The sequence below is a fragment of the Thermothelomyces heterothallicus genome, assembly GCF_042370625.1.
Source record: "Thermothelomyces heterothallicus CBS 202.75 unplaced genomic scaffold P884_scaffold_4, whole genome shotgun sequence".
In the NCBI taxonomy this organism is placed as follows: Eukaryota; Fungi; Ascomycota; class Sordariomycetes; order Sordariales; family Chaetomiaceae; genus Thermothelomyces; species Thermothelomyces heterothallicus.
The window spans coordinates 622,303-650,215 of NW_027192565.1; the positions used below are offsets into that span (position 1 = coordinate 622,303).

The 27,913-nt window shown below is 56.8% G+C and overlaps 6 protein-coding genes across 6 annotated transcripts; 4 read left to right on the top strand and 2 right to left on the bottom strand.

Moving 5' to 3' along the window:
- Nucleotides 1-2,693: 2,693 nt before the first annotated feature.
- P884DRAFT_193321 (armadillo-type protein) lies at nt 2,694-5,972 on the bottom strand (the record flags this gene model as incomplete). The annotated part of the gene is made up of 3 exons (XM_069437746.1): nt 2,694-3,686; nt 3,834-5,611; nt 5,675-5,972. The coding sequence occupies 3 exons, from the start codon at nt 5,970-5,972 to the stop codon at nt 2,694-2,696; spliced, it is 3,069 nt and encodes a 1,022-aa protein (XP_069300052.1).
- A 1,908-nt stretch (nt 5,973-7,880) lies between these two features.
- P884DRAFT_297480 (cyclin-domain-containing protein) lies at nt 7,881-9,155 on the top strand (the record flags this gene model as incomplete). The annotated part of the gene is made up of 2 exons (XM_069444521.1): nt 7,881-8,569; nt 8,648-9,155. The coding sequence occupies 2 exons, from the start codon at nt 7,881-7,883 to the stop codon at nt 9,153-9,155; spliced, it is 1,197 nt and encodes a 398-aa protein (XP_069300053.1).
- Nucleotides 9,156-9,944: 789 nt separating this feature from the next.
- Nucleotides 9,945-11,713, top strand: P884DRAFT_275471 (histone chaperone domain CHZ-domain-containing protein; the record flags this gene model as incomplete). The annotated part of the gene is made up of 5 exons (XM_069442845.1): nt 9,945-10,510; nt 10,598-10,624; nt 11,205-11,406; nt 11,464-11,482; nt 11,541-11,713. The coding sequence occupies 5 exons, from the start codon at nt 9,945-9,947 to the stop codon at nt 11,711-11,713; spliced, it is 987 nt and encodes a 328-aa protein (XP_069300054.1).
- A 738-nt stretch (nt 11,714-12,451) lies between these two features.
- Nucleotides 12,452-13,775, top strand: P884DRAFT_256145 (uncharacterized protein). The gene is made up of 4 exons (XM_069441044.1): nt 12,452-12,700; nt 13,016-13,267; nt 13,380-13,473; nt 13,555-13,775. The coding sequence occupies exons 1-4, from the start codon at nt 12,690-12,692 to the stop codon at nt 13,759-13,761; spliced, it is 564 nt and encodes a 187-aa protein (XP_069300055.1). The 5' UTR covers nt 12,452-12,689; the 3' UTR covers nt 13,762-13,775.
- A 295-nt stretch (nt 13,776-14,070) lies between these two features.
- On the bottom strand, nt 14,071-15,771 carry P884DRAFT_318709 (Apc15p protein-domain-containing protein). The gene is made up of 3 exons (XM_069445343.1): nt 15,476-15,771; nt 14,875-15,366; nt 14,071-14,739 (listed from the first exon to the last, which is right to left on the bottom strand). The coding sequence occupies exons 1-3, from the start codon at nt 15,530-15,532 to the stop codon at nt 14,155-14,157; spliced, it is 1,134 nt and encodes a 377-aa protein (XP_069300056.1). The 5' UTR covers nt 15,533-15,771; the 3' UTR covers nt 14,071-14,154.
- Nucleotides 15,772-20,863: 5,092 nt separating this feature from the next.
- Nucleotides 20,864-27,620, top strand: P884DRAFT_193352 (uncharacterized protein; the record flags this gene model as incomplete). Its single annotated transcript, XM_069437749.1, has 7 exons — nt 20,864-20,997; nt 21,057-21,110; nt 21,165-21,205; nt 21,259-21,930; nt 21,993-24,682; nt 24,748-27,380; nt 27,464-27,620. The coding sequence occupies 7 exons, from the start codon at nt 20,864-20,866 to the stop codon at nt 27,618-27,620; spliced, it is 6,381 nt and encodes a 2,126-aa protein (XP_069300057.1).
- Between the last annotated feature and the right edge of the window lie 293 nt (nt 27,621-27,913).

The following is a 27,913-nucleotide window of genomic DNA, read 5'->3' on the forward strand; positions in this document are numbered from 1 at the left end:
GCCCAGCGTATATATGATGTCTGCGATGCCTCGGGAGCCACAGCGGAACCACACCGGAGGCAGAAGGGCGACAGGGCTGGCAGGGTCGGCAGGGCTAGCAGTAGCTGCAGCACCGGCTTATCATGGGGTTTCGGCCGGGAAGCGAACCGTCCAGAACACCGATGACGAGAGAGCAAGCAACTCTGACCAAGCAGACGAGGAGAGAGGGTGAACCAAGAAGCAGAAGCGAGCTTTTGATGACCCACACCACACAGAGGTCACCGCGCCCTGCGAGCTTGCCGAATCCTCTCCGACATCATCACTTTTTCTTTCCCGGCCCATTCGAATCGAGAAATAAGCGGCCCCTCCATCCCGAGTCTTCTCCCTCACGCCCACTTCTTTCTCTCCCCTCTGGTCGGGACCGAAAACAGACCCGCAAGCATCCAGTAATACAGCATTGTCACGGCGAGTCTCGACCGTGCTGTTTTCCCTTTTTCCTTCCTTTTTCTTAGCCATAGACCAGCGCCTTGCGTGGGCACTCGAGACTCGGCACACTGTCTGGTGATTGTATGTACCGTCTGTACTGAACTGTATGTACCGTACATAGCTAACAAACATCCGGCAGCATATACAACCTTACCTGACGACGACGACGACGACGACGGTAATGTATGGAAGGCTAGTATCTCCATGTCCCTAGTGTAAGTACTCTAGACGATTTGTTGTCAATGACTCGACCGGTGTCCTCATCCCCCCTCCGATGCACGACAGGGCTCCGGGATCCCTGGCCGGCCAATGACGACAACGATCGCGGGCCGCTGCTTGGCGTGCGTTGATCTGAGCGACACCACATGACATGACAACGGCTGCATTGAGGATGAGGCTCGCCCAATTCTGCACGAGGAAAAGCGAGGAACGGATGAAGCAACTCGGATCGTCCGGAAGCATCGGGTTGGGTGGCACATGACGATGACGATGGCGAACTGTGACATCGGAAGATGAATAAGAGTAAAAGACGTGATTTGACCGCCAGCGGCGGATTAGCGTATGTACTCATAGTCCATACTTGGCACATTAGCGATCCGGGAATCTAAGGAATCGCATCGAACGCTCTGCTTGTTCTTTTCTCTCCACGCCCTCTCGGATTTCGCGAGAAAAAATGGCGAGTCCCGGAACTGGGCAAAAGCTAGAGCGGGAAAAAAGAGAGAGAGAGAGGGCGAGGCGAGGAAACGGGAAAGAAACTATCTCACCACGCTGCTGCCACCTTCCAGTTATTGCCTACTGTGAGAGTACACTGCGAGGATCTCATCGTACATCCACTGTGTATTGTACTGTGTATTCGATCGGGTCATCCATACTGATAACTACAGGGATTGTAGTGTAGTGTAACGGTGCCAGCCAAGCCAAGTCTTTCTCCTCCGTCGGCGCATCGCTAATGCCGGCAATTCAAAGAGAACGGGCCATCATCGAGTATCACACCACGCCAATCCGCACCACACCACAACAAACACACAGTCCGGAACCCCTCTATTCCCGACTGTCGATCTTTGCCGCGAGCGGGGCCCCCCGATGGGAATCTTCAAAGTCGTGACCGCATCGCCTTCATTCCGCTTACGCGAGTCCCTGCGTTGAAACTGTCGCGTATCCGTAATGTTAATGTAGGGACATGTACGGACGTACCTACCTATGTATTCCATAATATCTGTTACTATGTATTTCATAATGCTTTTCACTCCTCCTCCCCCACCTCGACCTCCGCCATCACCAACCGTCTGTGAAGGAAGAGGGGTAATGCAGACCTTCCGCTGCTTGCATCCCTGCTGCTACCGGCGTAGCAAGCGTTGGGTGCCTTAAGGTGTTGTGCCATACATGTGGTAGTACAGTGTCAGTTGTATATATGATCTGTAGGTATTAGGGTTGTCTGGATTATCCATCAGGCCATCTCCGATGTCTGTACCTCGAGTGTGTTGTACATCCGTGTTGTACATCCGTACAAGCATGTTGGTGTACATACATTGCGTCCGGGACTGTGGTTCACCGCCAAGCCAACTGGTGTTCGTGACCTTGGAATGCCGAATGCCGGTGTCCGAGACAGCATCGGTGGATGATCCAGACTGCATCCAGATTTACCTCCCCGACCAAACCCCTCCATCAAACGGAGACTATATTGCCTTGCTTCTACACAATCTCGCTCCGTCGCATCCGTGCTGTATGGCTAGAAAGCCTCCTCCAGGTTCGGTTTCACGCCAAGAAAAAAAAAAAAAGATCAATATCGTATACTCTGCGTATCCAAACATGCGCTATTACAGATCTGAGCCCGCCGAGTGCTTGACTGTACAAGTAAGGTAGTGCCCCAAGATTGTTTGGGGGAGAGAGGGAGAGGAAAGAAAAAAAAAAAAGGGGGGGGGGGGGGGGAGGGAGGTGAGGTCTACCTATCTATCACGATAGCCCTCTCCGTCCATGCCAGCTTACGAACTTCACAAAAGAACCCCCTCTCCCCTGCATAATCTCCCCCTTCCCGCTAAAGCTTGCCTCGCCGCCTGAGCGCGACACCCCGCACATCGTAGGGCTCCTCGTGGTTAGTAGTCATGCTCGTTGTCGTCCATCGTGCGTCATCATCACCATCATCAACATCGTTCATCGGCGGCGGCGGCGTCACTGCCGTCGTCTGTCGCTTAGCCAGCCGGGTCCGTCCGTCGTGTGGCCCTCCTCACCTACAGGGTCGGCGCTTTCATCTGCGACACGGCCGCCTTGGCACGCTCCCTGACCCCAAAGTCCGCATCTCCCGCCTCCATGCCCTCGAGCTTGGCCAAGAACCCGAGCCGCTCCAGCTCGGCGGTCCGCTGCGACGACGGCGCCCGGTCGCTCTCGCAGTCCACCCACGCCAGGTTCGCCAGCAGCTGGCACAGTGCCATGCGTACCCCCGGGTCCTTGCTGCTGAGGTGACCCCCGAGCAGCTTGAGCAGCTCCGTCTGCGCCACCACCAACTGCCGGTGCCGCGGCGCCCCCGCCGCCATGTTGACGAGAATGTACGCCAGGTTCTCCACGATGCGCGCCTGCGGGTACAGCACCAGCGCGTCGCGTGAGGAGGCGCGCCGGTTGGCCGCGCCCACCACGCGCACCTTGAGCTTGTCCGTGAGGATGGCAAAGAGTCGGTCTTGCCCGATCTCGGTAAAGAGATGGTCCACCATGTCGGCCTGGCCGGAAGGGTCCGTAATCATGAGCAGGTTGCGGATGAACCCGAGCCCTTGTTCTTGGATGGCCAGGCTGTCCGCCCGCGCTCTGCGGGCCGGGTTGAGCTCGGCGTCGCGCAGCGCCGTGAGCTTGGCGACGGCTTGTTGCAATCGCGGCGAGGCATTGACCGAGAGGCCGCGGTTGTGGGTGAGGGCAGGCCAGGTCCAGGCGCGCTGTGCGTCATCGTCTCCCTCGTAGGGTGTGTCCGCATCCATGTCCTCGTCCTCGTCTGCGTCCGTGGACCGCCGTTCTGACCGTGACCTATTGCCAAGTCCCTCTTCGTCGGATGCATCGTCACTGATGAGCTGGACGAGCCAGCCTGGCTCGAGCTCTTCGAGGCATGCTTTCTTGGCGGCGTTATCCAGGTTGAGCGCCAAGTGTTTGAGTGCCCACAGCGCGTTAAGCCGCAACCCGGGATTGAGGGAGTGCGCGTGTTCACAAAGCGTCTTGTAGAGACCGAGGTCAAGGAGAGCCTACTCTCGGTCAGTATCATCGATAGGCCCTGCAAAAAATAGGAGAGAATAAACAACTGAGAGAGAAGAAGGGGGGGGGAGAGCGAGAGAGAAAATAAAGGCAGAGAGCTGGAAACAACGAAAAAAATACAGGAGGTAATAACGTACTGCCACCACGTCGTTATGACTAGTAACAATGTTGATGACTGCCCCAGAGGCAGCGATCTGGACCTCGGCATCAGGGTGTCTCAGCAGCTGATTAAGGGGCGCGGCGGCATCGTGATCCCGCAGTGTAGTCCGGACAATCTTTGGTGACCGTGCCAGTGCTCTGATAGCGTGACATGCTGCGACGATGACAGAGTTGGGGTTATGGTCCTGGGCCGAGAGTTTCCCGGAATCGCCATTGTCAGCCGCCTTCTCTGATGATGGCTGATCTTTGGCCTCCTTTGAATTCCCGGGATATGGCGACAAGGATTTCATGATGTATGGTACGACGTCCGCCTCAGCGAGCGCCTCACGATAGTCGTTACTGAGTGTGGCCATTGACGCCACAAGCTTCAGGGCACTTTCTCGCATTCTGATCCTGTGAGCATATGCCGGAAGTAAGCCGGCTGGTCCGAGTCTGCAAGCGGGCGAGCCTTCTTCAGACTCGGCCGCCGAGATGGGTTTGGCTGACCAGAGGCGCGGAACAAACTGGGCCGGTCGAGGTTCGCACGACTCCTTGAGCAGCTTTGCAAGCATCTTGATCACCCCGCAGTCATGTACGGCTTGTTGCAAAGCGTTGCTCTCCCCGACAAGCCGAGCAAGGACATCTATTGTCCGTTCCATGATCGCCCAGTCCATGGCCGTACCAGGCTCGACGAAGGCGGCCTGCTGGACAGAAGCAGGGATCTCCTTATCGTGCTCCTTCATAAGGTGCCAAAGTGGCGGAACGACGAGCACAGCCAGCATCTGTTCTCGTTCTGGACTTGCAAAGCCTGCCTTGAATAGCGATGTGACTAAGGAAGCAGCCATGACCTTCGCTAGGCCGTTAGTTGACCGGACGAGGTGAATGAGCCACGGAATCAGCGGGCTCTCGGGCTCGTCGGCCTCCTCGTCCTCACCGGAAACATGTGGACGACTCGAGTCCACGCCAGTAAACCGGAACGTCGAGGTCCGGCTCCCAGTAGCAAGATTGTCGCGGGACACAGAGAAACCTAGAGGGGGATAATCGCCGAAACCCCTAGACTGAGAAATGGACGAAGGGATAGGGACAGCGGGGATCAGGTAGTCCATGGCCCCAGGGTCTCTGTTACGGACACTGCCAAAGCCATTCACCTCTAGCGCGTCCCAAGCCGCCCTCAAAGGTGTGGCTAAGGGCGAGAACTCGGCGGGTGGGAAGACGGCCAGGATGGCTGGAGAACACAGCAGCATATATGAGCGGAAACGCGAATTTGCGACAATGGCGGACAGGGCCGCGAGCGTCAGAGCCAAATCGGCATTGGGTGCTGCCGGAGCTGGTATCAGATGGGCCAAACCGTCGCGCTGCCCGATCACTTCAGCGCCCGGAATGACCTCGCCTCTCGCCGCAGCAAAGCTTGCCAACATGGTGGCGAGGGCATCTAGCACGCCGGCGTCGGCAAGAGCATTTTGATGTTTTGGGTTTCTGCATAACGTGCTGACGAGGCTCGCCACCAGTCGTTTCTGTTCCTGTACCACGGCATCGGCTGATTCCTGGGAAAGAATGGCATATAGAGCGGCGAGGGAGTTAGAGGAAAACAGGGTGTTGGACAGCACAGCGATGTCGTTGGCGCCCGCAACGGCAAGCTCGGCGGACGCAGCGATGTTTCTCAAGGCCCGCAACGCTGTCAACACGACCGGCGGGGGATAATTCGCCGGTGACAAGGTCGGGACAATGGCCGATACTACGTCGACGGCATGTAGGGGAGCAAGGAATGCGGCATTGCCTGGACCGGGTTAGCACCGGGGCCTTTTTCTCAACCTCGATATCCGCTCCACGGCGCACTTACCATATGCAAAGCTAGCAATGATCTGTAGGGCAAGCAGACGCACCTCATCCTCTTCTGAGAGTCCGTCTGACTGTTCTGCTTGACTCTGCCCTTGTCCTGTCGACCCTGTCGGCGATCGAACACTGCCCCGGAGGATCTCGACGAGCGGGTTCAGGATACCATTTTGAATCCATTCCTCTTTCCGGTTGACGTGCCCGATTATATCATCCTTCAGCAGACGGAGAGCAGCAGCCTGCTCCGAGTAACTCCTTGCGGCTCGTATTTGCGAAAGTATTGGAGGGGTGTTGAATCTCGTCATCGTATCAGCGTGCGCTCTTCAACAAGCTGCAGCTGCTGCAATGGTGTTGGCGGTCCAGGTCGCTCGAAGAAAGGAATTGCTCCGATCGATGTATCGCGAAGCGGCGAAGTGATTTTTTTTTTCACACGAATATAATGCCTTGTCGGATTATTTCTCGAGCGCCCGGATCGAGGATGGGCTCGGGCTGGCGTTTGGTCGCCGGTCCCCAACGTCACTGCTGTTGCGGAAGAGTTCCTGGGAACGGCGACACTGGTAGCTCTTTTGAGAGTTTAGCTATTCTTTTCCGCTAAGGACTAACCAAGGCGCGTCCTCGTAATGGCAAGCGGCTTGAGCATGTGTGCATAACCTCGCAGCAGGGCTGAGTTGTCGTCACCTTCTTGGTGTTGTCGTTTGTCCTGGTTGATGGTAACGGAGTAAGTTGATGCCTGTGGGGAATGCGGATGAAGTTCCACGCCACCATTGGCGAGCCAGGACCCACCAGAACTGCACAGGCGGGAAGCCGGCCGGGACCCATCAGATGCTGCTGGAATCCTTGTCTCAAACCCGTACTCGTACGCTATATTAAAAGCATGGAATAATCTGTATGTATCCGTACATCCATTCCAGGACGTGGTGTTGTCATTTTGAGATCCAGAACAAAGGGAAGGCGAAGAAGGCACAGTATTCACAGAGGTAGACGCTCTATGACTACCTAGGGAGGCAGCAGGCCGAAGAGAAGAGAAAATGGAAAGCGAGAGAGACCCGGAGCAGTTTGCGAGAGACCATGCATATTGATTTGGGCTTCGAGTCTTCCAATCCATGATTGCACTAGCCGCTGACCAAGCAGAGGGTGGTTCAGAAGCGAGGTGGACTTGCCCAGGAAAGTTCAGAATCGCCTAGGGTCACGGATACATAGCACCATCAAAACACATTAGGAACATACAATATTTCATACAAAGGGTGACGATCAAGGCGACTCCCAAGTCCTATGATCTTCACTGGTCCTCGCCCATCTCGTCGATCCTACCAGCCCCTAGGAGGAGACCACATGGCATCAAATCAGCCCTTGCCGTCACAATACCCACGATCTCGCTGTTACTAGCCAAGCCCGTTCTGATGTTCCGATCACTCGCCAATCATGGAGATGCAACCGCCTTCCAGCGCTTGGTTACTACCAGCGACTCGGTACTGCTCCTGTGTTGATGTGATTCGTGTGGTCAGTGGTTTTTGCTGAATTGACAAGGGGGCACCCATGCACCCAGTTGCTAGCGTAGTGTAAGTGAGGTTGCCCTCACTACAACTCAGAACAGAGGCCGTCTCAAAGGACTGCCTGGAACAGGAGCAGAGCAGTATGTAAAGAGACGCAGCGGAACCTCGGAGGCTGGCCCAACTTGCCCGCCAGAATTATTTTATTCCCATTAAGATTAGCGACATTAATAACACTACTCCTCCCTCTGCATACACCGCGCTCGGCGCGACACAGCAAAGAGACCACAACCGCATTCCCAATACAGTTCACGACCCGACCTCCATCATCCCAATTGTCTCCTCGGCCGAGCAAACCTGCTGTGCCGCATATCAGGCCGCAACACTGCTATGGTTCCGGATTCCAAGAGTTGAGCAAAAGCACGATTGCTGTACTTTTGCGGTTGTGCGCTTGGGGTCAGCGTCTGCTGATTCAAGACACCGAGCATGCATGCCAGCTAATGCGAATCGGATATTGTAGTTGGGCGTAAAGTACATACCCGACATATGTATGACTAGCACTTCTTCCCATTGTGGGGAACCCGAAGTTCTCGTCTCTTGCACCGTGGGTTTTAGTGGGGGCGATTTCGGTTGCTGCCCCACCATCCCCAGCTTCGCTTGCCGCACCACACCGTCTTCTTGGTTACTCTGCGCGCTCTCCGCAGGAGGACTGAGGTTGGGACGATGTTGGCGCGGTCACCCGTTCCCACAACGAGCCCGGCCAATGCATCTCCTCGAAGCAATTTTCACGGCTTCCACTATGCCCCTGCGCCCTCGCCTCGATACTCTTGTCCCCGGGCCCCGGCCGTTGCCAAACCTCGCCGGCCGTCTAGCTCTCCCGCTTCCACAATAGTCGCGCCCGCGGCCTCGCAGCCGAAGCGACATGTGGCCGTGGACGCCGCGACTCAGTACTCGTCGATGGAGTCCATGAACTACGCCGCCGGCGCATTGCTTCCGCGGGCACCACCGACCACAGACAACCACGATCCATCCACATCCCAGAAAACAATGGCCGCCCCCGAAGAGGGGTCCGCCGTCGCTGGGCAGCCGCCAGCGAAGATCAAAAAGGAATTGCCTTCCGGTGCGAAGCAACGCACCAAGGCACCGACCCTTCCAACCTCCCCGTCTAAGCGAAGAATTTCGCAGGAGCCGGCTAGCATAAGGACGTCCGCATCCGAACCGTCGCAAAACCCCTCAAAAGAGGCCAAGCGGGCAAAGCCCGACACGGCGCCTCCAAAGGTCCTGCCGCTACGATATGAGCTCTGTCCCGTCGAAGATATTGTAGTCCTGATTGCGCATATGCTGGGAGAACTTATCGAGACGAACGATACGCTTGCCCTCAGATCAGGGCACCTAACCAGATTCCATTCCCGGTACGCTCCTTGGACTTTGTTCCCCATTCCAGTCTAGCACGCAGACCGAGCAGCGGCAACTGATCAGGCTATCTTTAGGACTGCCCCGGGAATATCAGTGCTAGATTACCTTCACCGCCTCGCGAAGCACGCCACACTCACCCCGCCCCTCCTACTGTCCATGGTTTACTACATTGATCGCCTCTGCGCGCTATATCCCGATTTCACCATCAACACACTTACCGTGCACCGGTTCCTTATCACCGCCGCCACCGTCGCGGCCAAGGGTCTTTCAGACGCGTTCTGGAACAACTCCACGTATGCCAGAGTTGGGGGAGTAAAGGTCGCGGAGCTTAAGCTGCTGGAACTTGAGTTCCTGCACAGGGTGGACTGGAAGATTGTGCCGAACCCGGAGGTTCTGGTCGCATATTATACAGGACTTATCGAACGATGCCCCGGATACGTCCTTGAGGGGAGCGAAGAGAGCGGGGATGCCAACGACAGTGACTCCTTGGAAGACAGCGACGAACTCGAGGACGATGGTACCGCCGAGGAAGATCAAGGGGCGGTCGCTGCCGGTGGGACAGTCGGGGAGCAGCAGGTATGACCAATAGGGATGAGCGGGAGTTCTTCATCACCGGAAGGCGCGTGATGAAGTTGTGCTCAGTGGTTGCAAGGTTTTGTTAGCAGCCCGATGGCGGAAGCCACGGGAATGGATTACCAATGCGTTTTGACAGCGAGGCACCCACCTAGAAGGAGTTTGGTTGGATTTACTCTGGAGCTGCGGTCTTGACCGAAGTCCTTGGCATTGCAAGCGGCAGCATGTGCATATCCTTGTCGGAGTACAAGTATAGAATCGAATCTGTACAGAGAGAGGTTCTAACTGAGAGACTACGACGGCATACGTCCACATGCCGTGCAGGTTCTTCCCACACATCATCATCACCAACTCATCCATACTGAAAAGAAACTGGTTCACGGCCATATCATATAGCGACACGACGACCACTTGAACGGTGGCGATTTTGCTGTAATGACGCTTAGGTTTCCGGGAAATCCAGCTGAGGATGAAGAAATGCGCTTTCTGATCGCCGATGTGCAATTCTCTGGGTCAACAGTAGCCCTTCTCGATCCAGTTCCTCCAAGGTTGGTGGGATATTCTGCTCGGTACTGCGTAATATGCTATCCTCTCTGCAGGAGTTGGGCCCCACCTCGGGTAGCATCAACCTCCAGTGTCAGTGCGTTTAGTTAACGGGTGGGTCTCGATGCCAAGACCCAGCATGTTACCCAACCTTGCCTTTGCCAATCATCTGTGAACTCCAATCGCCTGGAGCTCCGACAACCAGGTCGCCTCACACCCCCAATTCGTGCCGTCCAACTTGCTGTCATAACGAGGATGAAGCTCCCGGTACTCTTGACCTCCATCCTGACCGGTGCGGTAACTCTTGCGCTCGCCAGCGATGGTGAATCAACGCATACAGCAGCGGTCTTTATCCAGCGCCTAAGCAGCCCTACCACACCCCCCGCCCTCCTCGCCGAGCTCGCCATCCCCGACAGCTTCCCACGTTCAGCGACGGGAGAAGACGGCAGTCCTATCGCATCCGAAGTCCTCTCCTATTCGGCCCCAGAGCTTCCCGACGACGATTCCACAAACCTGGTCCGCATCGGCATCTACGACCCTTTCTCGCACGCGTGGGTGTCGTCCACGTCGGTCGCGTCGGCGGCCAACTTCGCCAAGGGCTACGCGCCGCATTTTGTGCTGAGCGTCGACGCCGAGGGCCGCTACCTGGGCGTGACCTGCCGCGGTGTGGCGATCGACGCCGGCGTGACGAGGGACTTCGGTCCGCAGGCGGTGGTCGTGAGGACGGCGGCGGGGAAGCAGCCCGTGTTGGGGAAGCCGGTCGTGCTGAGCCCCGAGGGCAGGAAGGTTGGCCAAGGGGAGGAGAAGACGTTTCTTCAAAAGTGAGTTACCTGTCGTGCTCGCCTCGATCAGGCTGCCTGCAGTCCTGCTGGGCGTGGATCACGTTTGTACTAACACGGTGTGTGCAGGTACTGGTGGGTGTTGGCCATCGGAGTGTTGCTATCCCTTACCGGAGGGGGCGATCAGAAATAATAATAGACTTGGGTTGCGTTTTGGTGTTTTGGCAACTTGCAAAATTGTTTTTTTTTTTTTTTCGCCGTGTAATATGTGTGTATGGTATGCTTCAGGTAGGGTGTCTCTGCCTCAGTCCTCGGTGATTCGCCCCTCTCAGGTAGACGGGGTTTTGCAAAGTTCTTTAGTGTTGTTCAAGGTGCGCTCTGTCCTTCTCACCAGCTCCCCGTTCCTGGATTCTTGCCCTCAGGCGCAACGCGTAGCGGCGTTGCTTGGCAGTCTCATTTTCAGCATGCGGTCCTCGGAGCGTCAGCTGGTTGCCAATGGTTACGGGCCGAACCAGATTTGACCCCACATTTCCAAGTTCACAACTCCTGCGATCCATCCATGCCTGTGGGCCACCTTTTCAGGACGCTCGCCTTACAAGTGAACCTGCTTGACCCTGCTGTTCCATCAACACTCACTTTCCTTGATTCTCTCCTGCCTCCTAGACCAAATTCAACCCCACCCTTGCGACCATCCAAAATCTCGGTGTCGCGTTTTCGTTTTTAATCAATCGATCAGGATTAACATCCGCAAAACTACACCAATCGCGAACATGAGCACCCAGAACGGCTCGGACGAAACCACTGGCGTCACCAGCCCTGAGAACGGTGCCGCGCCTGCCACGGATTCCAAGGGCAAGGGCAAGGCTCCTGCCACTGAGGAGCCCGAGCAGGATACTTCCATGGTTGAGGACGATGACGACGATGACGATGACGATGAGGTGAGTCTTCCGCGCGCTGTCACAAAAACACTTGGTCGCTAACCAAAGCTGACATAGGAGGCTGAGCCTGAGCCTGGTATGGCATCTACTCTTTGACAAAGTCACTGTGTTGCGCGCGACTAACCAAACTACAGCTGACGAGGACAATCTGGAGGAGATTGACCTCGACAACGTCATTGGCCGCCGTACTCGCGGCAAAGTGATTGACTTCGCCAAGGCTGCCGCGGAGAATCCCCCGGAGGATGACGAGGATGAGGAGGACGACGAGGACTTCGTCGCTGATGATGGGAAGATGGACGAGGACTAGGATTCCCCGCCCGAGAACGTCGATGTCACTTTGAGTGCTTAAGATGATGATGAATGGGATATGAAGTTATGAATGGATCTGCCTTATCATTCCCATGCTGGATAGATTGTGATTCAACTGGTTTGGTGGAGGGAGAAAATTAGCTGCGGTCGAGCTCTTCACCCAGAGACAGCGGCGGCGAGTCATGGTTCTTTGCTCGCCAGTGTTCGCTCACCACGAACTTGGTTGCATTTACGGATATATGTTATGCGGTTTCGGTAGAATTATCGACGGTAGAGGCACATGCACGTTACGAGTGCTCACAGCCTAGTTCTTTGCTTAATGCTCCATCCTGCCGTGCTTCGTACTTTTTTCTCTTTGCGCCCCGTCGACGATAGATGCCGAACACAAAAGACATGGCACCCTAGTCTGTGACAGTGCCACTCGTGCACCCGAGCACTCGAGAGGCTATCCTCAAATTCTGTAATGAGGTATGCACGTAAGATGTTGTATGCCAGTGTACGAAATACAAACGCAGTAACGATGTACACAGGAGCTTGTTTTGGCGGGGCCACACATCCAAGCTCGAGCTCCAAGCCCTGAACGGCAAACCAAAGCCCAATTGCGGTCAGGGGGTGCGCTCGCTGATTTAATCGGATTGGGCAATCATCAAGGTGCAGATTTGCGCAACTACATCCGTACAGACTGCGTTGCCTTGGCCCTGCGTGAGCTTGTCCTTAATTGACCAATCTGCACGCCCCAAAATCTTGACACTTGGAACTAAAAGCTTGGCCAGTCCAGGCGGTGGGACAAAGGCGCGACCTCCAACTGGACTAGTTAGTGACCTGTTCGCCATCACCACAGAACCACAATCTTCTCGGCTACACCTCATTGTCGCCAAACGGATATCCCACCAGAGCGCCATGGAAAGATCATATCCGACAAGTAAAAACAACTAGCTGCCTTCTTTCTGCTACATACAACACCAGCGCTCGACATGGCTTCTCGGTAAGTTCCAGTGGTCGCAGTCCCCCTATCCCGATAGCGTCACTACGCATCGCATCCCATGGGACGAGAACGACGACTCCGCGTAACGACAACGCCAACGCCAACGCCAACCGGATTTCTCTTGCACGGGATATGCACGACTATTGATACCCGACGTGCTTCCCCGCGCGATCCTCATCCGCACGACGGGAGCCATGCATATTGCCTTCTCTCAATCCAACAGCCACGACCAGCACGTCCCAAACCCCTTTAGCACTCGCATCATCCATCTCAACGATTAGATGGCGCGGCTAACCAGCCCATTTCGTCTTTCAGATTCGCCTCGTCCTCCCTCCATCAGCGCGACTCGCGCAGCGACTTGTTCAAAGGTTACACCGGCGGTTCGGCAAGCAGGCCAGTCAGCGCCAGCCCGAGCCGGCAACTACAACAGCAGCAATACTACGGCGGCAACGGGTACGGATATGGCGGGTACCAGCCCAGCGGCTCGACCGGGATCGGCGCGAGCGGGAGCAGCCATCTGGGCGTACCCGGGGGCGGAGGCTATCGGCCGGCCACGCCTAATCGCAAGTACGTCGTCTCCTGCCTTTCTTACTCCTTACTCCTTCGCATCCTTTTACCTCCTTCTGCGTGCGTGGTGGTTTGGAGCTGACCATTGGAATTTGTGTTGGGAGCGCCGTAGGGGCCAATATAGCGACGCCGTGCTCAATGAGCTCGAGAGCCAGAACGATCAGCAGGTGGAGGGCATCATGGGCAAGGTCAAGCTGCTGAAGGATGTCAGTCTCAGTCTCACGCGCTCGACGGGACACTGCACGGGGGAACGGAGAGGAAAGCTGACAGCTTTGCGCGATATACAGATGACAATAGCGATTGGCGATGAGATCCGCGACTCGTCGGCCCTGGCGGAAAAGATGAACGAGGGCTTCGACCAGACGCGACTGCGGGTGGGCAGGACCATGAACAGGATGCTTGTCATGGCGGAACGGACGGGCGTCGGCTGGAAGGCGTGGCTCGCTTTCTTCGCGGCCGTCATCTTCTTGTTTATCTATGTCTGGCTGTTTTGATCCCCGGCCGGGTGGGGGGGGGGGGGGGGATAGGCGTTCCTTTGACTGAAATGGGCCTTGGGTAACTTCCTTTTGGTCCTTTTCTGCGCCGAGGAGGCTGGCTTGCGTTGGCGCTCGGAGTTGGGGAAACATGGCTGTCTTGGGCTCGGTTTCTCTGGGGTAAGTCTACTAAGTCGGTGGTGTGTCATAGGCTCTTATGGTGATCATGACGGGGTTGATTTATGACTTAGAGATTTTGTAATGAAGAACATGGATTGTGTCTTTTTCTTTTTCGCAAGTCTTGTTCTAATAGGACTAAAACCACAAGACCCCATTCCGAACGCCCAACCAATGCTGGTATCATGCTCTCCCCGTAAACCGATATAAACCCTCCATTTCCTCCATTACCCTTAGCTAGTAATTACCCCTCCGTATATACGGACTGCTTCCCATTATGCTGCTCCCGTCCCTCGACAAGAGCCCGCTGATATCGAGGCTCGACCTCGGCGCTCCGCCACTCCTCCGAAGGCTGCTCCTGCCGTGGAGAATCTGTGAACTGCGGGCGTAACTGAGATCATGGGCCTCATCGTCACTATCCAGTGAGGCGTCCGAGTCGGTGTGCTCATAGCCGCCGCTCTCTGCCACGGGGATGTCGTCGTCCAGATCCGCGTCCATGTCCATGTCGTGCGGCACTTGCCTCGGTAGCTGTGCCTGAGTACCCGACTGTTGGTACGCGGCCCCGCGAACAAGGTCTTCTTCCTCCAACATCTGGCTTCGCTCCTCCTCGACCGGCTCCTCATCGAAATCAAAGATGCTGTCGGACTGTCTTTGCAGGTAGTCGCTCTGCTCCCTGATCTCGCGCATGCGCGCCTCCGTGGCGCGGATACGTGTAATCTCCCGCCTCCGCTCCAGCTCGTCTTCACTAAGCTCCTCTTCATTCCTCCCCCCGTCCCCTTCTTCTTCTTCTTCCTCCTCCTCCTCCTCCTCCTCCTCGACCTCCTCTTCGCCCTCTTCACTGCTGTCCTCGTCATCACTACCTCCGTCATATCCAAACCCCATCCCAGCATCCTCATCCGGGATATCAGCATCCAGATCCCTCCCGCCATCCAGGTCACCCTCTTCCCCCTCTTCCACCATCATATCATCCCCATCCATGCCAGCCGCCGCCGCCGCCGCCGCCGCGGCAGCCTCGGCCTCCGCATCCGCCAGCTCCTGCGCGAGCATCTCGCGGCGCAGCGCCTCGGCGTGCTCTTCGGCCTCGCGCTGCTCCTCGCGCATCTGGAACAGCGTCTTGGACACCCCGACCGGCTTCAGCCAGGTGCTGCCCAGGTTGGCCACGGCGGTGCGGCGGCGCTCCATCAGCTGCTCCTCGGCCTGCAGCCGGCCGAGCGTCGAGCGCTCGATGATCTGGGCGGCGGCGCTGGCCGAGTGGGCGCCGCCGTTGGCGTGCCGCGACCCGGCCGCCGCCGCAGCGGGGTTCGTCGGGGCCGGCGTGTTCTGGGTCGGGTTGGCATTGCCGGGGGTTGTGGTCGTCGGGGCGAGGCCGTGGTCGGTTGCGCCCTGCGATGCGTCAAGGGCGTAGGGGGAGGAGGGGTTACGGCGGGAGGTATACCAGAGGGAGTGTGACTGTTTTTTTTATTTAAATTTTTTGGCAGTATTAGCGTTGGTCCCGGAGATTCGTTCTGAATTGGAGGGGCGGGCATCGAGCCAGGAAGAGATTGCGTGAGGCGCTTACGTCTCGCGGAAGGAACTCTGGGAGCGTAGTGAACATAGTTGCAACTGTGGCCGGCATGTGGAACAATGACCCGAGGAGAGGTCTGCCGGAGGTTGGCAGTATTCCGTACTTCGAATCGCTGCCAAGGTGTTGTAGTAATGGCAGATGATCGGTTACTAGTAAATTAAAAAGACATTGCAATTTTGGCGAGAAGCAGCGGCTCAGAGCGGGCGGCCATCACCTTCCGTGATTTCTGCTGGCCTGCGCGTCTGCAATGCTTTCCGTCGAGCCGTACTCGCGGAGTCAAGAACGCGGTTGCCGCAACGTTGTTTCGGCATCCCACCATCGCCACCGCGTGCGCGCGCCCACAGAAGCTCAAGCTCCCCACAATGCGCCTGCTGCGATACGGTCCGTGCACGATGCGGCTTCAATGTTCCCAGCCGCCAAGCAGGGGCCTCCACATTCTCCAATTTTCATGGCCAGGCTGAGCCAGGGTCCGATGCCCTGAATAGTAATGTAATTCGGACAGCACTACTAATGCATGAAGCCGTGAAAATAACTTGCTATGATAGGCGTTGTGTGGGTGAAGATGTATTGTACATACAGTAAGTACATGCCCCCCGCGGGAGGGGACCTTTTGCCAACTTTGAAGGAGCGGCAGTTACACGCAGAACCCTTCCAAGCAGACACGCGAAAACGCTATGCCACACCGATTGGGGCTTGCATTGGGGCAATGGACCGGATAGCGAACCAGCGGACAAATATGTTTTACAAACTGGGTGTTTATCCAATTGACGGCCGAGGAAGTTGGATATCCCAATGCCTACCCCCTTGGCGTTCGCTGCCCTCACTCCCGTCCCTTCCGCTTCTGGTCTCCAGGGGTGAACAACTTTTAAATGGGTTACCAGGAGAGCGTTTTGAGTTCTTGTGAGGTAACGTGAATTGGAAATGCAGTTCCTGTCACACAAGTCGAAGCCGTTCCCGCGTCTACAGATTACCTTACCCCGACTTCCCCCATAACCCGGCCGTCCCCGGCCGTCAATCTGTCAGTTCTGTGCTGAGACATGCGCGGAATGCAAGGAGGCAGTTTTCGTGCCCACCCACGCTAGCCCAGGACCCATGGATGTTCGGGAGTTTTCGGAAGCAGCTTTAACCCACAAATACGATGCGAGCCTGGACGGCGCCGATTGCGCTGGCCAGCTTCCAACGCCATCGCCCGAGAATAACTAGTTAGTTAACCTACCGTGGCGTTTCCGCTGCATCTTAATTGTCAGCAGCTCCGGGGAAATTTTTTTTGACTCTGGGCTAACGTTATTGTGGGCTTGGCTGAACAGCCGAGAGCGCCATGATCTTCGCTACGAGCTGGCCAGTAGTCTGTTCCATGCCCCCAGCACCAATGAGCACCGAGGCGCCGCCGATACCGGTCGATGCGATGAGACGCTTGGGGATTGCTGACGAGTGTTACTGGTGATAATTGCACAGACGACATGTTGCCATCCAACTTTCGGGGAGGTGGGGTTCGGGGCGTTTCATGCCAGGCAGCGGGAAGATGTATTCATACAGACCACCCATGAAAGAACCCCCCACGAGGTGGATGCATACGTTAGGTAGGTAAGTTTTGCCCGAGGTGGTGAAGAAAAGAAGTCGTGCTCGCAGCCCATCACACGTATAAAGCTCGATGGCATGTAATGAGGACAGAGGCAGAAGTTCTTTTCGATATGACGTCCGGTGTACGCCAATCAGGTCAATTGAAATTCGTTCCCCTTCAAAATCCCAAAAAAAAGGCACCTCTGGTTTTGGGTAGCTTGCATGTTCCGGCACCAGGGTTCTGTCACAGCACTCCTCTGGACCAGGGTAGTGTACCCCACCTCTTCTTCGCCCGGCTGCTTGTTCCTCGGTTTCTGCGCAGAGAACGCCAGACTCTTGGCTCCGTAGTCTGTGCGTCCACCGCACTACACTAAGGCGAACCGTCCCCACACAGCCGCCACCCCATGCTTCCACTGCTTGGCGCTGATAAGCGAGCAAGATAAGGGGAGAATTACGAATCATGTGATTGGCTGGTACCGTCTCGCGGATTGAATAATTCTTTTGACAACACGCTTTCGACGTCGCGCCCACAGTAGGGCGGCAAAGGGCACAGATCCATCCCGCGTGCTTGACCTCATCGCCTTTCCCTCTTTAATACCCATCCTAGTAGCCGTTAACAAGTCGGGAGGCTCCAGGCCAAGACGGAGAGACGAAGCGCCTCTGATGCGCCAAGGCGAGATCCGCCAGAAAGGCCACACAAAAAAGGGCCGGATTTCGGAACACTCCCCCTGTGGGCAACGTCTAGTACTCAAGTCATGTACACAATTGTCACCTACTGGTAGCTTTATAAGGTTGGGCATACGGAGGTACACCGACGCATATTTTACCTCGTAAACCAACTGATAATGTCTTCTAGTTGTCCGTCTTGTTCTGAAAAGCATGCAAAAAAAAATGCGTATCTCACTTGAAGGACGCCTCGTCCGACAGAGTAGGTGACACAGCGGACTCTTCTTGCGACTGGCGACATCGGCTGCTTGACTTAAAAAGCCAATCCGTCTGATTGGGCACAGGGCCGCGGAGGTTGACTCCAACTTCTGAACCCCGGTAATGCAGCAGGGATCTCAAACGTGCTGTGCATGCTGCGTCCGATGCTTGGATCTCACGCTAACCATTTCTGTACGAGGGGTTGCAGCTTAGTGTGGGGTAGATTGTACGTTCGCAGAGCCAGGACAACCAGGCTCAAGAACGCGACAACGTTGCTCTGATGGATTTAGCGTATTTGACAGAATAGGTTGTCGCCTAATGCAATCAGGTAAGCTGGGAACCTTGTGCTTAGCTGCAGCTCGAGGAAAATTTGTACAGTGCCATGGATGAACGACGGCAAAATGAATGTGGTATAGCGTGAAACCTTTAAATTTGATGGTGTTGATCGAGTTCAACTCGGACATTGTTGACTGTTAGTGCTACAAGTGGACACTCATTTTCTGCCTTGAACTGTACGCGAAAAAAAAGGGAGTGTGGCGACAAGAAGGGAAAGAAAGCACAAAAGGATGGGAACACTAGGAATGAAGGCCCCAGGTAGAACGGGGAGAGGAAAAGAAACTTCAAAGAGGTATTGGAAGCTCACTACTACCCAAGTGATTCCATCTACTATGTAGTTGCCCGTCTTCCTCATCCAGATTTCCTTAAAAAGGTTAAATTGTTGACAAATACGATACATACATCCATTTCACGGCTCGAGAAGCGGGCGGGAAGGTGGACATTTTGAGGACTCGCCGCATTTCCATCTGCAGCCCACCCCACGAAAGGGCTGCAAGCAATTCCATGAATAGGCCCTGAGCTTTAGGAAGTCGTATCAGAGCAATGAGGTACCTAGTTCAGCCATGAGCCATCGGAGGGGACAATGGCCGGGATTGTTCATTGGAGACTCACCTGCCGGTGTGCTTTTGTTTCATTCGTACAGAGTTGTACTGAATGAATACTAATCTACCGCTCGGAGCAGACCGGGGTCCACGGCGCACCCCCACCATATTCGCGTGGGCTGCCATTTGCCATCCAACGCATGTGCTTCAGCAAATACTCTTACAACGTTTCTTGCGATTCGGTCGGAGCTGTTTACCCAGACCAAGTTGTACCGAGTCACTCCGGTTCGGCCGCATAGCCCAGCCCATACCGATCCACACATGCCAACAGCAGATCTTCTGGGCATCTTCCCGCTCGCCAGGGTCTTGCGTCAGCTGCCAGAGCATCGCAGGTTAAAAAGTCGACTCGCCACTCCTCCCCAGCTGCGGCCTCCCTTTCCCCCCCCTTCTTTCCTTTCATTTCCTCCGCCTCGCACATCCGGCATCGGCCTCGCGCTCGTCCCCGGGTCTGGCGTAGTTCAAGAGTGTGCAACCGACTTCATTCGACAGTAAAAAATCAGGTCAAGAGGTGAGTGTCGACATCCGCTTCACAAGTAACACCGTCCTTCCCCCCGCCTAGCAGACAGCAAACTGCGATTCGGCATGTCCCAATGGCCCGGTCCCTCCTTCCCAGAAACCCAACGCGCTCGACCCAAATGGTTCTGAGGCACGAGACACATCGACAAGTGGGATTTGGCCGACCCGTCGCCCAACCGCTTGGAGCGAGGGGTCAGCAGGATCCTGCTTATCCTACGCTAGCGTGCCACTCGGCCTGGAGAAATTACGTACTACGAGCAATTTCGCGAGAGAGGACAACATGAACGGTCCATGGTGCCGTTCGATATGCAATCCGCGGTCGCGCCAGAAGAAGCACGGGACAAACATTCGGGCGCTTGGGTTCAACCACACAATGAGCGTTCCGCTTGGTGTTCCCCGAAACATGCTGAATTAGCATGTGTTCGAGACCCAAAGGTTCCATTCAGGTGGGGGGTCCGCTTCCCCGCCGATCTCTTGGCTCAGGCCGCCCCTCCCTCGCGCCCCTCCACGCTCGAGTTCTCTCGGCTGCCAGAAGCATCGTGTCGTACTCCAGCGGCAAATACCTGCGGGCTATTCATACCGACATTGGCACGTTGGGGCTTCTCTGTCGAATCCGATATGGGTCCGGCGTCCTATCGGCGATGCTTCTTCGTTCCCGCGTTGCACGATAAGGCACCGAGACCCTCTGTCGTCATCCCGCGTCGATTTGGGGGTGTCGAGTGGGCACGCTCGAGAATTGACTGGCTGCAATCGCTTGCCATTGCATCACAGCTTAGACGTGAGCCGCAAAGCTATCGGGAGCCGTGAGCAGAGTGGGTGGCAGGCGAGCCAATACAACACCGGCGATACTGCAGCACTGGGATCCCTGCAACCATACCCTTTGCGGTAATTGGCTGCAAACCGGTTGTCCCTCAGAATGCCCTTCGAGGAGGGTTGACCGCTGGCAAAGGCGTCAATCAACGCCCCTTGAACCGAGGTTCGCCAAGGCGTGACGGGCCCTGTCGCCGCCCCGTTTTCCACAAGATCTTCGGCAGTTGGGGATTTAGCCTTGCCGCCGTGTCGTGTCCTCCGATCTGGCGCTGCTTCACCGAGTTCCGTCTTCTTCTATCTCGAGACAGAGGAAGCGTGGCTCCTCCCCACATGCGTTTGCTTGCGTAGCCGGGTTAAGGAGGGGGGGGGGACCACACGAGGTCACCGCTGTTCTGGGCCATGGGACTCGACGTCATCCCGTCTAGCATTGGACCGCAACATGTTAAACATTGTCTAATTCTCAGTTATATGAGCTGCTTGCGCTAATCTTTTCCTAACCTTGTCTAGATTCTTCCGTCGTTTCACCGGCCTCGACATCACTTTGTCTGTACGGACTTGGGCCACAGCAGTCAAAGCCAGCCGAGCGTTCCCATAAGTTACTTGTGCGGGCATCCATCGAAGAGCTTTGCCTAGCATGGGTGTCATCAAGGTCACTGAGGATTTTGATGACCGACAAGTACACCTTGATGCGGAGGCGGAGCAGTATCACCCCTATGAGTATCAAACAGAGAACAACGACTCTTGGGCCGGTGCCCTACCGGTGAAGCAGTATGTGTCACACCTGCACAGATCCCTTCTTGATGGCACGTCCACTCACTGGTAGCCAGGGGGTTGTATGACCCGTCTCTCGAGAAGGATGCTTGCGGAGTAGGCTTTGCCTGGTACGTGCTTGGTTCACCCGCTCGTCAAGGCCTTCCCCGCTAACTCGTCAAAAGTCATATCAAGGGCAAGCCTAGCCACAAGATTGTCAGCGATGGTAGGCTTCTTCACCTTCTCCCAGGCGGGCGGCCGGAAAGCTAACGTTCGCAGCACGGAACCTCCTCTGCAACATGACCCATCGCGGTGCGGTGGGGTCCGATGCACGAGATGGCGACGGTGCGGGTGTTATGACGTCCATTCCTCACAAGTTCTTCATCAAGAACTTTGAGCGAGAACAGGGAATCAAGCTTCCCCCTCTGGGCCAGTACGCTGTGGGGAACTTGTTCTTCAAGCCGGATCAGGAGACGTTGCACGAGTCGAAGCGGCAATTGGAAGATATTGCCGAGTCCTTGGGCCTGAGAGTCCTGGGATGGCGAGAGCCTCCCGTGGATTCTACTCTCCTTGGTCCCGCTGCTGCCTCCCGCGAGCCCATCATCCTCCAACCTTTTGTCGTGTTGCGGTCCGCATACGGCACAGGCAACGCCCCAGAGACGACAGACCCGGAGAAGTTTGATGAGAGGCTCTTCGAGAGGCAGCTCTATGTCCTCCGGAAGCGGGCTACTCATACTGTCGGGCTTCAGAACTGGTTCTACATCTGCTCCCTTTCCAACAAGAACATTGTCTACAAGGGGCAGCTGGCGCCGATTCAGGTGTACCAATACTACCATGATTTGGTGAATGCCGATTATGAGGCTCATTTCGCCCTCGTGCACTCCCGCTTCTCTACCAACACGTTCCCTTCCTGGGACCGTGCCCAGCCCCTGCGGTGGGCGGCTCACAATGGTAAGCAGTAAATCGGACCCGGAGCGAGAAGTCGTAGGAATGCTAACGGTCTCATTAATCAGGTGAGATCAACACTCTCCGCGGGAACAAGAACTGGATGCGCGCACGTGAAGGAGTCATGCAGTCCGACGTCTTCGGTGACGAGCTGGAGCTGCTCTATCCCATCGTCGAGGACGGCGGCTCCGACTCCGCTGCCTTCGACAACGTGCTCGAGCTTCTGACCATCAACGGGGTGCTCTCTCTCCCCGAAGCCGTCATGCTGATGGTGCCTGAAGCTTGGCAGGGCAATGCACTGATGGATCCCAAGAAGGCCGCGTTCTACGAATGGGCTGCCTGCCAGATGGAGCCATGGGATGGCCCCGCTCTCTTCACCTTCGCCGATGGTCGTTTCTGTGGTGCCAATCTGGACCGCAACGGTCTCCGGCCATGCCGCTTCTATGTCATGGACGATGACCGCATCATTTGCGCTTCGGAGGTCGGCACCATTCCTGTCGATCCTGAGCGGATCGTGCAGAAGGGTCGCCTCCAGCCCGGCCGCATGCTTCTCGTGGACACCAAAGCAGGACGCATCATTGATGACAGCGAGTTGAAGGCCGCTGTCTCGTCCCGTTGCGACTTTAGGAAGTGGCTCGATGAGAATCTGATCACGATGCCTGCGGTTGTCAACAAGGTGTCCGAAATCAAAGCCGACGCCCTGGGCCCGAAGCTTGATGACAAGAAGGTACAGGAGGATCCCTTGCTTCATGCTTTCGGCTACACTTTTGAGCAGGTTAGCCTTCTTCTTGCCCCCATGGCGTCGGACGAGAAGGAGGCCCTTGGCTCTATGGGCAACGATGCTCCTCTGGCATGCCTGTCGGACGCCCCCAAGCTGCTCTACGAATACTTCCGACAGCTGTTCGCGCAAGTCACGAACCCGCCCATCGACCCAATCCGCGAGTCGATTGTCATGTCGCTGGATTGCTATGTCGGTCCTCAGGGCAATCTCCTCGAGATGGATCCATCCCAATGCGGCCGGCTGCTCCTCGAGAGCCCCATCCTGTCCATTGAGGAGTTCAACGCCTTGAAGAACATGTCCGCTCTCTACCCGGAATGGACCGTCAAGACCATCGACATCACGTTCCCGAAGGCCGAGGGTGTTCAGGGTTACATCAAGCACCTCGACTACATCTGCAACGAGGCCACCGCGGCCATTGAGGCACGAGACCGCATCATTGTCCTGTCTGATCGGAACACGTCCAAAGACCGGGTCGCGGTCTCCGCTCTTCTTGCCTCCGGCATGGTTCACCATCACCTCGTCTCCAACAAGTGGCGTTCCATGGTTGCGCTCGTCGTCGAGACCGCCGAGGCCCGCGAAGTGCACCACATGTGTGTCTTGCTCGGCTATGGTGTGGACGCTATCAACCCTTACCTGGCCATGGAGTGCATCCTGAAGCTCAATCGCGAAAAGTTGATCAAGAAGAACCTCTCGGACGAGGCGCTTATCCGGAACTACAAGCATTCGTGCGACGGCGGTATCCTCAAGGTCATGAGCAAGATGGGTATCTCAACTCTCGCGAGCTACAAGGGCGCCCAAATCTTTGAGGCCCTCGGTGTCGATGACACCGTCGTCGACCGCTGCTTCCGCGGCACCGCATCCCGGATCAAGGGGGTCACGTTCGAGCTCATTGCCGAGGACGCGTTCCGCTTCCATGAACGTGGCTTCCCTTCGCGCCCGACGGTCTCCGTGTCGGCCCTTCCCGAGTCCGGCGAATACCACTGGCGTGACGGGGGTGAGGCGCACATCAACGATCCGATCTCCATCGCCAACTTGCAAGATGCGGTCCGTACCAAGAACGACAAGTCGTACGAGGCTTACTCCAGGTCGGAGTATGAGCAGATCAAGTCCTGCACGCTCCGCGGCATGCTCGACTTCAAGTTCGAGGAGTGCACGCCCATTCCGATCGACCAGGTTGAGCCGTGGACCGAGATCGTCCGGCGTTTCTGCACCGGCGCCATGTCGTATGGCTCCATCTCGATGGAATCTCACTCCACCCTTGCCGTCGCCATGAACCGGCTCGGCGGCAAGTCAAACACCGGCGAGGGTGGCGAGGACGCAGAGCGTTCTCAGCGGCTGGAGAACGGCGACACCATGCGCTCGGCTATCAAGCAGGTCGCTTCCGGACGCTTTGGCGTGACGTCTGCTTACCTCGCCGACTCCGACGAGCTGCAGATCAAAATGGCACAGGGCGCTAAGCCGGGCGAAGGTGGCGAGCTTCCCGGCCACAAGGTGTCAAAGTCAATTGCGCGGACCCGCCACTCGACACCCGGCGTCGGTCTGATCTCCCCGCCGCCGCACCACGATATCTATTCGATTGAGGACCTGAAGCAGCTTATCTATGACCTCAAGTGCTCCAGCCCTCGGTCGCGCGTGTCGGTGAAGCTGGTTTCGGAGAGCGGTGTCGGCATCGTCGCGTCTGGTGTCGCCAAGGCCAAGGCGGATCACATCCTCATCTCTGGCCACGATGGTGGTACCGGTGCCTCCCGCTGGACGGGCATCAAGTACGCCGGTCTGCCATGGGAGTTGGGATTGGCCGAAACGCACCAGACCCTGGTGCTGAATGATCTCCGTGGCCGTGTCGTCGTTCAGACCGACGGCCAGCTGCGGACCGGTCGCGATGTAGCTATCGCCTGTCTGCTCGGTGCTGAGGAGTGGGGCTTCGCGACGGCCCCCCTGATTGCCATGGGCTGCATCATGATGCGCAAGTGTCACTTGGTAAGCTATTTTCGGGTGCCCTCTTTCGCGCTCTCGGGAATGTGAAGCTGACTTTTGAGATTCAGAACACCTGCCCTGTCGGCATTGCCACCCAGGACCCGGAGCTCCGCAAGAAGTTCACCGGCACGCCCGAGCACGTCATCAACTTCTTCTACTATGTGGCCAACGAGCTTCGTGCCATCATGGCCAAGCTCGGTTTCCGGACAGTCAACGAGATGATTGGCCACGCCGAGGTTCTCAAGGTCCGCGACGATATCAGGAGCAAGAAGACAGCCAACATTGACCTCTCGCTCATCCTCACTCCCGCCCACAAGCTGCGGCCGGGAGTCGCGACCTTCAATGTTCGGAAGCAGGATCACCGCCTCTATGTCCGCCTGGACAACAAGCTGATCTCCGAAGCGGAGTTGACGCTCGACAAGGGCCTTCCCTCCCGCATCGAGTGCGACATTGTCAACACCGACCGCGCCATGGGCACGTCCCTGTCTTACCAGATTTCCAAGCGGTACGGAGAGAATGGGCTGCCCATGGACACTGTCCATGTCAACATCAAGGGTTCTGCCGGTCAGTCGTTCGGCGCATTCTTGGCCCCCGGTGTCACGCTCGAACTGGAGGGTGACGCGAATGACTACGTCGGCAAGGGCTTGTCCGGAGGTCGTTTGATCATCTACCCGCCGCGGTCCTCCGTCTTCAAGTCCGAGGAGAACATCCTGGTTGGCAACGTCTGCTTGTATGGTGCCACCTCTGGCACTTGCTTCTTCCGTGGCGTTGCTGCGGAACGGTTCGCCGTCCGTAACTCGGGTGCCACGGCGGTTGTTGAGGGTGTTGGCGACCACGGGTGCGAGTACATGACGGGCGGTCGCGTCGTCATCCTCGGCAGCACTGGCCGCAACTTCGCTGCCGGTATGTCTGGTGGTATCGCATATGTTCTCGACGTCCAAAAGGACTTCCTCTCCAAACTCAACACGGAGATGGTTGAGGCTGGCAAGATCGAAGACCCCGAGGAAATTGCCTTTGTTCGCGGCCTCATCGAGGATCACCACCACTACACGGGCTCGGAACTCGCAGCCCGCATCCTGGTTGACTTCACCCAGGCCCTCAAGCGCTTCGTCAAGGTCCTCCCCATCGACTACAAGCGCGTCCTCGAGGAGGAGGCGGCCAAAGCGGCCGAGGCCAAGCGCGCCCAGTACAACCTCCCGGTTCTCCCCACTGTCACGCCCAAGAAAGAGGAGAAGAAGGAGAGAGCAGCCAAGCTCCAGGATATCGAGGAGAGCGTGAGGGACGACGCGGCTGACAAGAAGAAGGCACTCGTCCTGGACAAGACTCGCGGCTTCATGAAGTACCATCGCCGGTCGGAGAAGTACCGCAACCCGAAGACGCGGACTAAGGACTGGGCCGAGCTGTCGCAGAGACTGAACGAGGACGAGCTCAAGTACCAGTCCGCTCGTTGCATGGACTGCGGTGTCCCCTTCTGCCAGTCAGACACCGGGTGCCCCATCTCCAACATCATTCCCAAGTGGAACGAACTGGTGTTCCAGAACCAGTGGCGCGACGCCTTGGATCGCCTCCTCATGACCAACAACTTCCCCGAGTTCACCGGCCGCGTCTGCCCTGCTCCCTGCGAGGGCGCGTGCGTTCTCGGCATCAATGAGGACCCGGTCGGCATCAAATCGATCGAGTGTGCCATCATTGACCGTGGCTTTGAGATGGGCTGGATGGTGCCGAACCCACCCAAGGTGCGCACGGGCAAGAAGGTTGCCATCATCGGGTCTGGTCCCGCCGGTCTCGCGGCGGCCGACCAGCTCAACAAGGCGGGTCACACCGTCACCGTCTACGAGCGCGCCGACCGGCCAGGCGGCCTGCTGATGTACGGCATTCCCAACATGAAGCTCGACAAGCGCATCGTCAAGAGGCGCACCGACTTTATGGCGGCCGAGGGTGTCATTTTCAAGACGGGTGTTACCATCGGCGAGGACATCAAGCTCATGGATCTCAAGGCATCCAACGACGCGGTCATCATCGCGACGGGCGCCACCGTCGCGCGCGATCTCCCGATTCCGGGCCGCAACCTCGAGGGCATCCACTTCGCCATGGAGTTCCTGCACAAGAACACCAAGTCGCTCCTCGACTCGGAGCTCGCGGATGGCGCGTACATCTCGGCCAAGGACAAGCACGTCGTGGTCATCGGTGGCGGTGACACAGGCAACGACTGCATTGGTACGTCGGTGCGGCACGGCGCCAAGTCGGTCATCAACTTCGAACTGCTCCCGCAGCCGCCGCCGGAGCGCGCGCGCGACAACCCGTGGCCGCAGTGGCCGCGCATCTACCGTGTCGACTACGGGCACACGGAGGTTCGCCAGCACATGGGCAAGGACCCGCGCGAGTACTGCATCATGTCGGAAGAATTCGTGGACGACGGCAACGGCAGAGTCAAGGGTATCAACACGGTGCGCGTCGAATGGACCAAGTCGGCCTCGGGCGGCTGGGAGATGAAGAAGATCGAGGGCTCGCACCAGTTCTTCCCGGCCGATCTTGTGCTCCTGTCCATGGGTTTCGTCGGCCCCGAGGGCAGAGTGCTGGGCGACGAGATCGAGAAGGACGCGCGCAAGAACGTCAAGACGGCGCCGGGCAAGTACGCCACGAACGTTGATGGCATCTTTGCCGCGGGCGATTGCCGCAGGGGCCAGTCGCTGATTGTTTGGTAAGTGATACCGTTCACGGCACCCCGGCATGGACGTAGCGAAGAAGCACTTGGATTGGATGCTGACGGAGAGATTCTTTCAGGGGCATCAACGAGGGTCGCCAGGCTGCGCGCGAAGTCGACCTTTACCTTGAGAAGTGCACCAACTTGCCCGTGACGGGCGGCATTGTCAAACACACCGCTGAGGAGGTGTTTGCTGCGGCTAGCAGAGCCGTAGCGGTCGACCCGGTCTCTGCTTGAGCAGTGTCTTGTTTGCGCACGTACTGCCGCGGGGCTGAGTTTGAATGAACGATGAAGATGAGACATGGTTTGATTTCGGAACTTTTTTTTCTTCTTCTTTACTTATGGCATGGTTATATGATGGGGTTTGGGGGGGGGGAGGAAGAGAAATATAGGCATTGTTTCTTGTCCGGGGTTCTCTTTGTTTTGAAATCATTCCGCGAAACATAGCATCATCGGCAGTCGCATCGGTCGGTCAGTCAGGGATTGGTTGGCTGGGAGGAGCAAAGCTGGAATCCTGAGGGTGATGATGC